This window comes from Dermacentor variabilis, unplaced genomic scaffold (assembly GCF_050947875.1).
Source record: "Dermacentor variabilis isolate Ectoservices unplaced genomic scaffold, ASM5094787v1 scaffold_16, whole genome shotgun sequence".
Classification (NCBI taxonomy): Eukaryota; Metazoa; Arthropoda; class Arachnida; order Ixodida; family Ixodidae; genus Dermacentor; species Dermacentor variabilis.
In genome coordinates this window covers 9,307,869-9,323,186 of record NW_027460324.1, presented here as the reverse complement: position 1 = coordinate 9,323,186, position 15,318 = coordinate 9,307,869, and the positions used below count along the sequence as shown (strand labels likewise).

General features: G+C 47.0%; 1 protein-coding gene across 1 annotated transcript; it reads left to right on the top strand.

Moving 5' to 3' along the window:
* The first annotated feature begins 6,719 nt into the window (after positions 1–6,719).
* LOC142568046 (uncharacterized) lies at positions 6,720–8,385 on the top strand. Its single transcript, XM_075678123.1, has 2 exons — positions 6,720–6,887; positions 7,977–8,385. The coding sequence occupies exons 1-2, from the start codon at positions 6,766–6,768 to the stop codon at positions 8,374–8,376; spliced, it is 522 nt and encodes a 173-aa protein (XP_075534238.1). The 5' UTR covers positions 6,720–6,765; the 3' UTR covers positions 8,377–8,385.
* The last annotated feature ends 6,933 nt before the right edge of the window (positions 8,386–15,318 follow it).

Genomic DNA, 15,318 nt, shown 5'->3' with positions numbered 1-15,318 from the left:
CCCACCTCTAGTGCCCCTATCTCTGCGCACAATCACAAATCCCGGTGGCAAGACTTCATGGTCTAAGATATCCGAGTGGAGCCAAGTTTCTGTGACAGGAATAATGTCAGGTTTAATTTCTAAAACAAGAGCTTCAAATTGGTCTATTTTATTTGCAAGACTTCGTGCGTTCACATTCAATAGGGTTATTTCTGTCGAATTCGAGTGACTCTCTTCTGTAAGGCGTCCTTTTCTTCGTTTCTTTGGACTGCAACTATATCTTCGTGGTCACTATCCCAAGCAAAAAGTTGACCGTTTATACGCACTTTATCGTAGACTAGCGACACCCTTTGCTGCCTATCCCGGTATTCTTTCGTTCGATCCCCCAGCTTCTTTCTAATTTCTCGCATACTACGAGAAAAATCTTCCGTGATAAAGAAACCCTTGAGCATCGTGCAGTGCCTGAGGATTGAAACTTTGTTTCGGCAGTCGAGTAGTTTAAGGATTATGGGTCTTGGTCGAGAAGGTGTCAGTTTGCTTCTTTTTACCTAGGCGGTGAATTCTTTTGATTCCCTTGGTTTTTATCTAAAGTATACCGTCTGAAATCTTCTTTTCGACCACTTCAAGAAGCATCTCTGTTGTTTCCTTTTGTTCTTCTTCAACACCGTACATGACAAGGTTGGACCGACGGCTCCGGTTTTCCAGGTCCCCGACTTTCTTTTCCATAGCCATTAGGTTTTTTTCTAAGTTAGATATTCGTTTATTGTTCTCTGTAATCTGTTTTTAAATGCCAGCTATCTTTTCAAGTTTCTTGTCAATTGCATTAAGTCTAGTGTTTGTTATAGATTTTTCTTTTTTAATTTCTTGAATATACCCATGCAATAAGTTTTAACTGTTTTGCTATGCCATCTAGTGTAGGGCCTGGGTTCAACTCAATATCTCCACCCAGAAGTAACAACATGCGCAAGAAAACAAACAATTTGCAAAAGGGTTCGCGAAGCGACTGTGGGCACGGCAGCAGAATTAGGCAGACATCATCACTACGAAATGACTTGTCATATCGTCTGCTCACCTGTAGAATAAACAGGGACGGATTTGAAGGCTGCATCTTTGCGATGCTGCCGTGCCCACTGCCAGCTGTGCCGTATGCGTCCTGCATTATAGGGTCGCTCCATGCTGTCGTCATTGGTGATCCAAGCAAATCATGGAAGGGCCGGTAGCTTTCGTCGACTGAGGCTGGGTGCATCAGCAGATCCTTGTCGCCGGTAGAAGCAGCTCGAGACGATGGTTTTAGCTCGTAGCACGCCGGTGTAAGGCCCATGGGGAACAGCAGGACGCCTATCTGTAGAATAAACAGGAACGGATTAGAAGGCTGCATCTTTGCGATGCTGCCGTGCCCACTTTTCAAGCGCATCTCTGGATTCTCATCTCATTAAACGCTCTACGCGGACACCTTGTGCCCTAGTGCCCTAGTGTCCTCCTAGTGACCTTAGGACACTAGGAGTTACCGTGCCCACATATTATTTTTCCAGTTGGTTCTACATTCAAAATCAGCGTTTTGGGTTACTTTTACAGACCCCTTACTTATTTAGTGTCAATTGGCTTTACACCCGTTACTCCATACCTGTAGAAACGGGTTTCCCCACATTTATTTTATTTTATGACACCTGAGGACCAGAGACAAAACAAGGTCGAAATGCGAAAACACCCGGGCGTTCAGATGCAGGTGCATGTTAAAGAGCCCCAGATGGTCTAAATTTCCGGAGTTCCGCACTACGGCGTGCCTCATAATCAGATCGTAGTTTTGGCACGTAAATCCCCATAATTTCTTTCTTTCAAATGCATATTTAAAATTATCTTGTTAAAATGTTAATTCAAATATTTACAAAGTGGGTACATGAACTGCCCTATTCTATAACAAGGGCAACTCAGGGCAACTACAGTGCTGCTTCCACCCCGTTGTCAGACTAAACGCTGCACGCAACGGCCGCGTCGCATCAGGGAGGAGCTTTGCGCCGATCCTAACTCTCTTGCATGTGTAATCATGCGTAATCATGCGAAGGAGAATGAAAATTTGCAGTCGGATATCTCGGAGCATAAACACGCTAGAAGAATTCTTCCAAATAATCGAGTAGAAACACGACGGCCTCTAACTTTATTTACAAACATACCCACTTGCTGCAGTCAAGAAAAAGTAATTTATTTAATTTTAGTCAATTCGGATGATGACTGCGATAACTATCATCACGGATATCTCGCAGCACAAACACGCTAGAAGAATTCTTCCAACTAATTGTGTAGAAACACGACGGCCTCTAGCTTTATTTACAAACATACCCACTTGCTGCAGTCAAGAAAATGTAATTTATTCAATTTTAGTCAATTGGGATGATGACTGCGATAATTATCATCTCACTTTGCGTCCCCCTGACCACGTACCTTATTTGCACAGGTGGTCTTCGCGTGCCTCCCAGTACCTAATGCTAAGAAAACCATAAAATCAATTCTGAACACCCTGTGTGTGTATATATATTGACACGTGTACTTATCTTTATCGGGCGACCACGTTTCGCCGCCTAACAAATGTAATCGCACAGCGCGGGACGCGCGTGCATGTATACGAAGTTTCCGGAAAGTTATCGATGCTTCTATTCGCTGTCTGTTGTCGCCGAACCTTATGTTATCTGATTTCATCACCTGCCGCGAATGGTGTAGAACTTTGTAGAAGGCATGCGGGTCCCGACGATTAGTCTGGAAAATTCGATGACTACTGTATAAAAGCCGACGCGCTTGACCCGCTGATCAGATTTTCGACGATCGCCGAGCGTGTTCGCCGCTATCGTTGTGCTATAAGTGTAGCCTGTTTTGTGGGCACAGGTTCGCCCAATAAAAGTTAGTTTTGTCGTTCACAGTATTGCTACTGTGTTCTTTGACGTCACGACCACGTGACATTTGGTGGAGGTGCTTTGCGTTCATGTACCGGACGCCCCCACAAAGCCGTGACCCAAGCCCTCACGCGGAAGACACCAACGTCGCCAAGAACCAGCGAGGTGGCCGCTGGCTGCAAGGACTGCCCCCGGAGCGCGGACTTTTGCCTGAGACCACTAGGAAGATCGCCACCAAGTCCACCCGAATGGCAGCCCCAGCGTCCCCCGTCGTGCTGCAGCAGCCCAGTGAGCCTCCGACGTTCCGCGGTTCAACTTTCGAGGACCCGGAAAGCTGGCTTGAGACGTATGAGAGAGTCGCTGCGTTTAACAACTGGAACAGAGACGACAAACTGCGACATGTCTTCTTCGCATTAGAAGACGCGGCCAGGACGTGGTTCGAGAACCGAGAAGCCACCTTAACGACCTGGGAACTTTTGCGTAGCAGCTTCCTGCAGACATTCGCAAGCGTCGTGCGCCGAGAACGAGCCCAAGCGCTATTAGAAACCCGGGTGCAGCTACCAAATGAGACAACTACGATCTTCACAGAGGAAATGAGCCGTCTCTTCCGCCACGCCGACCCTGAAATGCTCGAGGAGAAGAAAGTCCGCCTATCATGCGTGGTGTGAAGGAGGAACTTTTTGCCGGAATGGTACGAAGCCCTCTGAAGACCATCGACGAGTTTCTTCGCGAGGCCACCAGCATCGAGAAACACTCGAGATGCGAAACCGGCAATTCGACCGCCGCACGAACTCTACAAATTACGCCGGAGTTCAATCAATGGCCACGACAATCTACGCGAGACGACCCGAGCTGTCGTGCGGGAGGAGCTACAGAAGCTGTTCCCATCATCACAGCCTCAAGTGGCTTCGATTGCCGACGCCGTACGTGAGCAGCTCCAACAACAACTCGTAGTAGCCCCTGCATCGCCGCAGCCTCAGCCGCAAGCGATGACCTACGCCGCCGTCGCCCGCCGTCAGGGTCCCCCTCCACGACCGCGCCAGGGCCCCGTAACGCCGCAATTCCGTCGACCACCACCGCCGCCGCCGGCACGCCCACTCGTCGCCCAGCGCAGCTACCCGAGGAAGACAGACGTTTGGCGCGCTCCTGACCACCGCCCGCTCTGCTACCACTGCGGAGAAGCGGGTCACGTCTACCGACGATGCCCATACCAGGAGATGGGACTGCAAGGTTTCACCGTGAATGCTCCGCGCCCGCAGCAAGGTGAACGCCCTCGCTATATCGCCGACTACCTCGCCGCTACTCAGTGGAGCTCTCGACGACCGTCGCGTTCGCCATCATCAGGCCGCTACCTGTCGCCGCAGCGCCGACCATACACTGGCCCAGCCCGGGGCTCAGCGAGCCCGTATCCGGAAAACTAAAAGCAGCGACCGATGGAGGTGCGGTTGCTGTTCACGAAGATCCTCCGCCGCCGACGAAGACACCGAAGAAACTACCTCGACGACATAACGACACGCCGCCGTCCCGGCGAAGTCTGGAAGCAAAGACTACGACGACGAAACACGACCTGACGACGCGACGTTCCAGCTTCAGTTCAACACGACGCAGCCGTGATCCGCCGCCCAGACCTAACTGCAACGCCAGACAAAGAACCACCGACCTCGACGTGCTTCTCGACGGTCACGCAGATACCGCCTTAGTGGACACAGGGGCCAATCACTCCGTAATGAGTGGACACATCGCCGCCCAGTTGAAGAAAGTTAAAACTGCATGGGAAGGCCCTCAAATTCGAACGGCTGGAGGACACCTCATCACGCCGACTGGAATCTGCACAGCAAGAATAACCATTCATGACAGGACTTACCCTGCCACCTTCGTTATCCTCCAACAGTGTTCACGAGACGTCATTCTCGGTATGGACTTCCTGAACCAACACGGCGCAATCACCGACCTGAAGTCGAAGTCAATAACGCTGTCGGAAGATAAAGTGATACTGCCGGAGAGCCCTCGTAGTCACCATGCCTTGAGCGTGCTCGAAGATCAAGTGAGCATCCCGCCTCGCTCCAGCATTGTTATTTCGGTCGGCACCGACACACCCGCTGACGTAGAAGGCGTCATCGAAGGTGACCAACGTCTACTGCTAGACCGTGAAATTTGCGTAGCAAGAGGGATCGCTCGACTGCATGGAGGGAAAACTGAAGTGTTGCTGACCAACTTCAGCCAGGAGTTCAAGCACATCAACAAGGGCGCGACGATCGCGTACATCAAGGAAATTCCGGAAACCAGTTAAGGCCGCCCCACATTCAGCGTTTTCCCGGCGTTTTCTGGCGTTTTGTCACCCGGCGTCGCTCGGCGTCGACGCTGAGGCTGGCGCCAAGCAAAAACGTCGTGCTCAAGGGACACCAGATCTCGCCGCCGCCGTCGGAAGCGGCTCGACAGCGCCGACCAATCAGCGCGTGGCAGGGCGTGGCCGCGCTGCTGGCAACTCTTGCAAGAAACTTCCGCAGATTCGCAGTTCGCGCCGCCATTGCTGTTTGTTTGGTTGCTTCAATCATGCTACCGGCGAACATCGATAACGAGCTTCTTATAGCCATTGTAGAAGCAAGGCCGATATTGTGGCAGACCAAACACAAGGAACACAAGAATCGTGTTAAAAAAAACGTTTTGTGGATTGAAGTCGCCGCCATCGTCCTGCCGGGTGTACCAAATGCTGGTAAGATTTCTGCGTTTGAATTGCATGCCTTCCAACTCTCTGAAATGTGTCTTAACGTTTACGAATGCAGGATCGTTTAACAATATTTTACGAATGTCGTATCAACCTAATATCGCAGTATACCATCGCGACCAGATATGCTAGTCTGCGGCGATGGCAGAGTGAAAAAAAAAATTAGGGTTAGTGAAAAAAAAATCAGCACCAATCCACACTGTGACGGCTACAGTGCTGCTTCCCGGGAAACTCATGCAATGACCCCATGTGCTTTGCATTGTTCGAACGCGCATGTAGTTTTGACACCTCTTGCGTGTTTTTTATTTGAACGAACACTGGGGTGTGCATTTTTCGCTTCAATTCGCAGATTGATGTGTCGACGGAGATGATCCCGGGTGTCATGTACAGCTTCGCTGTAACAGAAAGCTGTTTTTTCTCTTTGAATTGTCACAGGTGATGCTACTACTATGGTATAAAGTATGCTGCGATGAGTGGACACAGGTGCTGAATCTGTAAATGGTGTCAAACTTTACCCATTGCTGAATTCCGCGATTAAACAATTTATTGCATGTGATAATGTTTAGCCGAGAAAGTGTGGCCAACTGAGCAGTGCTTCGTGCTCCAGTGTGTTATGGCCATTGTGGGTTGGATTAATATCGCATTTTAGCTTAACTGCATTGTTTCATCATGTACTGTCGGCAACAGAGTACTCGCAACAAAGTATTCGCAGCATTTTATTTCAAAATATGACTATTTGATTCGATGATTGATTGCAGTAGGACCATATTCTTCTCGTTATTGGAAAGCCTCCAATTTTTACACACTTCAAGACAAGTTCTTTAAGCAGGCAAAGTTGACAATGTTGAAGCTACTGAAACAGTAACTGCAAACTAAAGACTGTTTCTTGTCAGTGGGTGCCGTGCCAATTTTATTTCCCCGCGTGTGCTGCATCCGAAGGTGAATGATCTTAAATAAAAGGTAAATATATGCGTCAAATAGTGTTCATGGCTAGAAAAAGATGCATGCCATTTTGCCCCCCCCCCCCTCCCGAACACGCAGGTGTAGTGTCCGGGGCAGTTGAGGTTCATGGTTGCCAGGTGTGGAGTTGCGAAGCTAACAGGTGTTATAATTTTTGCAGAGAATATTCTGCAGACCCGATGGAAATCCCTGCGGGATAAGTTCCGCCGCTTGCTTATGGCAATGAAGAAAGAACAAAAGAGTGGAGCCGGTGCGGAGGAGACGGATACAACAGAGCACGTGGCTTGGCCATATTTCGAACTGCTAATGTTCTTAAAAGACAGTGTTGAAGGAAGGCCGTAAGTTTTTTGGGGTAAATTTTGTGACCTTCTAGAACCAGTCATGTTTTCATCGGTGAACCTGTTTAGGCAGCAGTGCCTACTTTGTAAAACCTGTATTGCAGAAAGAACACCCATAAACTGTGTTGAAAGCAAGAAAAAAAAAACTTAAATTTCCAGATTTAGTGCAGGCCTAAAATAAACTTTAGCATTACAGCTCAGCTAAAGAAAAAATAGCGACACATTGCTGCTGCACACATTAGTTGTAAGTTCACTTTTAACGAACTAATTATCGGTAGATCAATCTTGCTTCCTTCATGCTGTGTATAGTCGGACTGCAGTTCATTGCACTTCTAAAGTATTTTCAGAGTTTTATCTCGGCTTTGCATCACTGGGGGCCTTCATTTATACATGGTGTGGAATGGTGCAACTGGTTGTTGCGATAAACATTTAAAAATTCATTGCCAATTGTTATTACCAGTCACAGGCTCTCGTGCAAGAATGAGTGGTGCAAGTAGATAGCAGATTCGGGATGGCTAGCATTCTAACCTGTCTTCAGTGCACACCCTGGGGTTTAATAAGCCAAGTGTTATTCTATTTCGGTCATAGTTTTGGTTTTTAATGCTTTGCACAGCTTTTTGTAAGAATGCATCTCAACTGATACCTTTTTCTATGTTTATTGGGTGTGCAGAACTGTTTTTGTTCCTGCACATACATAATTTAGACTTAAACCACGGCTCACTTGCTGTTGAATTCTGTAGGGGGCTCGTCAAGCTGCAATATGCAGCTTTCTTTCCCCACTACCACAATATTTCTCATGGAGAAATAAAAGTACCTTTGACTCATTTACTCAGGCAGGTAGGATAGCTTGTTCATGGTAGAAGGTACAGTGCTTTCAGCAGCTTTTTCTTTATGATAAACAGATTGGTCAGATGGTGAGCAATTCTTGTAAACTCTGGAGAAAGGGCGTTCATCTTAAAATAGCTCCCTTAAAAAGGCTGGCAGCCCAACTTATCAAATGTCGCAAACATCATTTGGCAACTTGGAGAAATGTGGATGCTTGTTAGTCTTATTTACTGGTGTTGAATGTGATCATATATACATTTTCAGAACATCTGGCAACATGAAAACGGCCGAACAACTGCTGCTTGACATCAGCAGCCAAGGCAGCTGCAGCGATATAGATGCTGTGTCAGTGACATCCGAGTGCACACAAGATGTGCCACTGACACCGGCATCCGGCACAGCAGAGGACACAGTCTCGGACGAGAGCACACTGAACGAGCCAACCTGTACGCCCATCCAGCCACAACCAAAAAAGAAACGAAATAGGGACGTGTATGAAAAGGAGCTGCAGAATGTCGCTAACCAACTCAATAATTACAAACCAAGAGATGTGGACGAACATTTCTCCCTCGCGTTGTTGGAACACATGCGAACTGTAAGGCCGGAAAAGAAGATTGACCTGCAGCTGAAGCTGCTGCAGGTTGTAAAAGAATTCAAAGACTAGTGAAAATAAATGGACATATGAAACTGATTTTGTCTTCCAGAATAAATATCATTTGCATTGTAGGACTACACAAACAAAGAATTTTAAAGGTTCACTTCCATTCACCTAATCGATTGACTTTGCTGCCCTGTACTAGGAGGTAGTGGAAAAAGGCATTTACTCAGGCCAATGAAAATCAAGGACAGTAATGCTTGCATGGCCTTCTGATGTAATGTGATAATGTCGCAGAATTCTATTTTATCGCAAAGGCCAGTACAGCTGGTTATTTATTTTACACATACTGCAGCCCCTATGTGTATGTATGTGTAAAATAACCAGCTGTACTTGTAAACTGCGAGCAGAGAGAGCATCTGTGCACACAGTGCCACTATTGCTGGCATTGAGTATGACAAGTTTCGCAACACCTGTTGACGTTAGCTTAGTAAAAATGATGAATACAGCCACCCTCTTCTGAACAAAATCGTGACAGAAAGCAGTATATACATGGTTAACATTTCATGAAATTAGTGTTCATGTGTGTAACGTGGACGATGTAAATTACCTGCTGTACTGAGATGTGCTACACCGATGACCCGAAAACAAACCAGACTCTCACCACAACTGAATTTTTTATTGTCACTCCATTTCGACAGAAACAGTACAGTTGATGCACATACAGGGGTTGGGAATGTCAAAAGTGATCCTGCAGTGATTTTTCAAGCAGGTAAAAATGATTCTGGAGCAGTCTTGTTTATGCAAGTCTGCAAAGTGGGGTTACAATTGCTACACCTTGCATTCTGCACCTGCAGCATTAACACGTTCACTGCGTCTTGGCCCACCAGTGGGTCACGCAACGCAGTCCAGCCATGCTGGCGCAAACAACGAGGCGTTTATCGCAGTGCGGCAATGATATGCTTCCACAAATGCATGAAAATGCGTTTTCACTATGATATCACAGATGGCGGTAGAGACATAAAGCGCGCCTATATTTATTGACATTGGCGCTTGCAATGTGTCTGATGATAAAGCTGATGGCTATCAGGAAGCGGCGCAGAAAATGTTCCAGCTATCCGCTCCAGCCTTTTGTTCGGGCGCTTTCCATATGCGTAACGTACTTTTGAAAAGCGCTCACAATGTGTTCAAGAGCTCAGCTGAAGAATTAGTCCGTCCTCTTCGCAATAACTTGGCTTACTCTCAGTGCCAAGCCTAGTGGTCCACATCCTTGTGCTTTCCATTTTTTACGAGCATTCAAAAATCGTGGACTGTCAAAAATTCGACGGAGGTACAGAAAACCAGAAGAAAAGACCCTGCGGTGGAAGCGGATCTGCCGGGACACACGGTAGCCCAAATACGTAGCCATCCACTTCGTGCGACACAACTTCTGCTCCAGCGAACGTTGAGTGTTCAAACAGCGACGATGACAGCCTTGAGCAGTTATTGGAAAATTCTGAACTGTGGGATGGTGAGTCAAGTGTTTGCGGTGAAGCGGTATCTGAGGATTCGGAAAGTAGTGATGTTCAGGCTGCATTACCTGCCGAAAGCTGGAATGCGATAACGACTAGAGTTGGAGCGATGTCGTATTCGAGCCCTCCTGTGCTGATCAGCCTCCCGACTAGCAACGATGCTCTCAGCTTGTTTTCTCTTTTTTTGACTGATGACATTTGGGACATGATCGTCAAGAGACAAATAGGTATGGGAAGCAGTACATAGACTCGAACGTCCTACAAGAGAAATCGCGCGTGATGAAATGGACTGAGACAAACGTGCAAATAATGAAAGTGTTCATTGGTCTACTGATCTGCATGGGTCTAGTAAGGCTTCCTAATCTGCAGCACTATTGGGCAAGAAGTGATCTGTACGGCGTAAACTGCATTCGCCAGAACATGGCCCGCGACCGGTTTCTGCTGCTAAGGTTCTGGCATTTCGCAGATAACGAGGAACCGAGCGCACAGCAGGGTCGTCTCTATCGTATTCGACACTTGATGGAAAAAATGAATCGCAATTTATGCTCAGTGTTGGAGCCAGGCAAACAGATTGTCATTGACGAAACGATGATTCCGTGGCGTGGGCACCTCGCCTTTAGGCAATACATCCCTGGTAAAACCCACAAATATGGAGCCAATCTATAGAAGGCCTGCACGAAGGAGGGTTACACATTGAAAATGCAAATATATGCCGGAAAATCTAATGCCATAGCGGGCATGGGGCATGCCGAAGAAGTAGTAAAAAAGGGGGAAGTCGTTGGTCTTGAATCCCACAACGGCGTAAAGGTGCTGCAGTGGTTGGATAAACGGCCCGTTCTCCAGATGCCGTATGCTACAAAAATCCATTGTCCATTTTGTTTTTACGGTCCGTTTGGTCCTTGACGGCAGGTCATTATTGTTTGATGACATAGCCATGCCGTTCAAACGTCCGTGGGAAGTGACCTGACTAATGAATGGCTCATTGGCGACCGGACCTCACTATTGGATGCACCTTGCAGCCCATATCGAACCACAGCCCGCAACGAATGGCGAATGCTATCGTCAACGCAGGTGTCTGCTGCTTTTCATTTCTGTGATTGGTCGACTGCTGCTTTCGTCTGATGATTCCGTCAGGCTTACGTCACGCGAAATGGAGCGGAAAATGGACAATGGATTCTTATAAAATGCGGCCCCAGGGGAAGCAACTTCCTGTAAATGCACGGGCCAAGTGAACCACGTGATGATTTTCTGCGCTAGCATGCATGATTGAAGTAGCCTGCGCAAGCTGCAACCGAACATGCCAGTAGAGCCATCTTTCAGCAGGCGGAAAAAACAGCCTCAGAAGTGTGCCCCACCAGTGTGTCACGCCGCACCCGCGGAAAGCATCAGGTGGCCCACCAGTGGGCCACAACGCACAGAGATCAAAACTATGATAACGGGCTACGCAGTGAACGTGTTAAAAAAGTGTTAAGCAGCCTAAAGACATTTTTCATACTATTTTTGTATTAGGTGCTGGTGAAGTGACAAGAGGTGCTTCTCAACAAATGATGTGAAAAAGAAAACGAACACCATAGACATTTTTAAGTAATGCAACAGCATGGCATAGAAGCACCTCAAATACTTTATTATGATTAGATACCAGTCTCTTCATGTCTCGAAAGAATTGCAGTTGCATTTCCAATTGCAACCTCAAGGCTCAAGTTTCCCTTTGCTAGAAGTAGGTGGTCTCTCTGAACTTGGCCATATCTTTATTTGTTTGTAATATGCAAAAATCAGCCAGCACGACCAGTGTATGTGAAATGAGACTGTGTAGCCCGCAAGCTCAGATGTTGGAACTGTGAAATTTATCCTCGTGAAACAATCTATAATAGTCACTGCTGCATGCATGCAGACAGCCATGAGGTGCACTGTGCAATTAAAACAGCATGCACATAACAGAACAAAACATGGAAAAAACATGCACACAAAGTAACAGCTCAGTTAATATCAAACTAGAAGTCCTCCAAAAAATTATTGACTGCACTTTGTCCAGCTTGCAGAAAGCACAATAAGCAAACATGTACAATCTGCATCAACTTATAGCACACTAAAGCCGTCATTAGAATAACACCAATAAGCTTTTTTGTCATGTTCTCCGTCACTGTAGGATGGTCCATATGCATGATCAGTGAAAAACAAAACTGTTAGCAGGATTACATGAGAGGTGCCCTATGTGGGCAACAAATGCATCTTATATGGAGACGGTGCTAACAATGCGACAGCTGAACAGCTATAAAACCACACAGGTGTATTAACTCACATGACTGAATCAAAAAGCTCTGCAGCGCAAATAGATGTTAACAGAGAACACACAGGAATGGACGCCATATTGTACGTGTTCCCTGTCCACGTCTAGCTAGTGCCATGAAATTTCTGGGCTGTTACACTTCAACTAGCTCAAAGCTCGCTTCTGCTCATGACTGACTTTGCTTTGCCTCTTACTAGACTCACGATTGAGGCACTGCAACATCTGGAGTTCACACTAAGTGAGTGTGTACACCTGTTCACACCCACTAGTGGCCAGAACATGAAAGTTACGGCCCACACTGCGCTGGCGAATTTTTGCCAATGCCTGGAGGAGCCACAGCTGATTTGGCACAGCATGGCACAATTTCCATTATTTTTTTCACTTTCAGTGCTATTTGTGAGCAGCATGTAGAACGACTGCGGGCTGTGATGAAAGCTATTAGATTAGCAGGTCTGACGATAAAACCCCAGAAATATCATTTCAGCTTTCGCGAGCTCCTTTTCCTCGGCCATGTCGTCAGTTCAGAAGGCATTCGCCCAGACCCTGAGAAGACTGCAGCAGTGGAGAAATTTCCAAAACCAACCGACAAAAAGGCTGTCAGGCGATTCTTAGGACTTTTGCACCTACTCCAGATGCTTCGTCAAAAATTTTTCAAGGATCGCTGAACCACTAACGCAGCTAACAAAGGAAGACATGCCTTTCGGCTGGTTCAATGAGCAGATGAATGCTTTCAATGAGCTCCGAAAGAGTCTTCAGAACCACCCGGTGCTTGCTAATTTCCATGAGGAAGGCAAAACTCACATTCACACAGACGCAAGCAATTTAGGCCTCGGTGCCGTCCTCATTCAGTGGCAAAACGAAGAGGAACGAGTCATTGCGTATGCTAGTCCAACACTTTCCAAGGCTGAGGGGTACTACTCGGCAACAGAAAAAGAATGCCTCGCGGTGATATGGGCCATCAGCAAGTTTAGACCATACTAATATGGCTGACCATTCCGAGCCATCAGCGACCATCATTCGTTGTGCTGGCTGGCGAATCTCAAAGACCCATCTGGACGGCTGGCAAGATGGAATTTATGGCTGCAGGAATACGATATAACGGTCGTATACAAGTCCGGTCACAAGCACAGTGATGCTGATTGCTTGTCACGTGCACCGATTGAATACACGGAATCTACGCTTAGGGAAAATGGACAGGATTGCCCGTTCTTAGGAGCTGTGACAACATCGCAAATGGCTCAGCATCAGCAATCTGAACCGGACTTACGCAGAACATTCGCACACATCCGCATGAAGTATTACTGGCCAAAGTTATTGACTTCTGTGAAACACTACGTAAGAACCTGCCGGGACTGCCAAAGATGTAAAATACCACCATTCAAGCCAGCAGGTCTCCTACAACCGATACAGCAACCGAAAACTCCATTCGCACAAGAGGGAATGGACTTACTTGGCCCCTATCACACATCGTCATCAGAAAAGTGTTGAATTGTAGTTGCAACTGACTACCTAACTCGATATGCCGACACAGGATCTCTTGTCAAGGGAGCGGCCAGTGAAGTAGCCGATTTTTTTTTGTCACTAACATAGTACTACGGCATAGCGCTCCTAAAGTTCTCATCATGGATCGAGGAACCATATTTACTGCCCACTTGACACAGTCCATTATGAAATTGACGCACACCAGTCACCGAAAAACCACCTCATATCATCCCCAGACAAATGTACTGACTGAACGACTTAACAGAGCGCTGACTGATATGTTGTCAGTATACATGGACACGGAGCACCGAACATGGGACAGGATACTACCATACTCAACGTTCGCGTACAATACCGCTGTGCAAAAGACGACTCAAATGACACCTTTCCAACTCGTTTTTGGCCGGACCGTCACCACGACCTTAGATGCAATGCTACCAGTAGATATGACCTCCGAAATTGACTATGACGTCAGTGACTTCACACAAAGAGCTGAAGAAGCATGGCAGCTGGCGCAACACCGCATTCAGCAGCAACAGCAAACTGACGCGGAGTGATACAACTTGCGACGAAGAGACGTAAAGTATGCACCTGGACTCCCGTACGGATGCGCGGCCTATCCGAGAAGCTTCTTCATCGTTATTTTGGCCTGTATAGGATAATTAGCCGAATTAGTCCCTTGAACTACGAGGTTGCTCCAGAAGGTCAAGTAACCTCATCACAACAGCGGCATCGAACAGAAATCGTCCATGTCGTCTGAATGAAGCCGTACTACGACAGGCAATAACTGCTTCCGCCTACAAGCATTGCGAATTCATGACAGTCTAGAAAACGCCGCCCTCTGTATGAGCATCGGGACGATGCACTCTTGGAAGGGGGACAATGACAAGATGATTTCAAATTACACACGCTAGCCGCCTCCTGCGTCCGTCCAGTTGTTTACTGCTACCTGCGAAAGATAGTGGCACAAGAGAAGAAGAGGTGCGGGTCTCTTGTGAAAAGACTGGACGTTCTAGTGAGGCTCTCGTTTCGCTGTTTGTCAGGCACAAGTTCGCCCAAGGTAAAGTGATTAAAGTACAGTCACTCAACTGTGCGTTACAATATGAAATTGCCCCAGGATTTATGTTTGCATGTGACGGTTCACGGGTGGATAGGGAATGAAGATGAGGATGGGTGCCGATTGTCAATAAACTGGTGTTCTGACTGACGCCATGACTGATTCATCGCATAAGTCGATAGGATCTACCTCAACAGCACCATGAGCACATCTAAGAAGATCGACCTGACCAAGTACACCAAAGATGATGCTTCTGTGGACAAGTGGTTGTGTCTGTTTGAGATGAAAGCAACCAATACTACATAGAGAACATCAGCTTCATTAGAGAGCATCTCAAAGGTGAGGAATCCTGCTGCTACCCGACAGATTTTGAACATCGAAAACTCATGGGAAGGCATGTGACCTATATTTGAATAAATACATTCAATGAAGTTCAGTAACGTGGAAAGTTGGGCTAGTTGGTGAGTGATCATAGTACCTTGCTGGTGAAGCAGCGCACAAACACGGACACAGTGGAGACAAGTAGGAAAAGACGACACTCGCTGCACTCGCAACTATTTTATTTCAGAACACATACTTCAAGTTTATATACCTGCGCACCCTCAGGCGTCAACGCAAATCATGGCAAGATTAGAGGCTTTTTTATATATATATATATATCGTTTGCCCGCTCA

What these genes read in the sequence shown, in the direction of transcription:
- LOC142568046 (XM_075678123.1), top strand. Translation starts at nt 6,766, where the DNA reads ATGGCAATGAAGAAAGAACAAAAGAGTGGAGCCGGTGCGGAGGAGACG. An exon ending in GACAGTGTTGAAGGAAGGCC is followed by an intron (nt 6,888 to 7,976) that starts GTAAGTTTTTTG and finishes ATACATTTTCAG; the next exon opens with AACATCTGGCAACATGAAAA.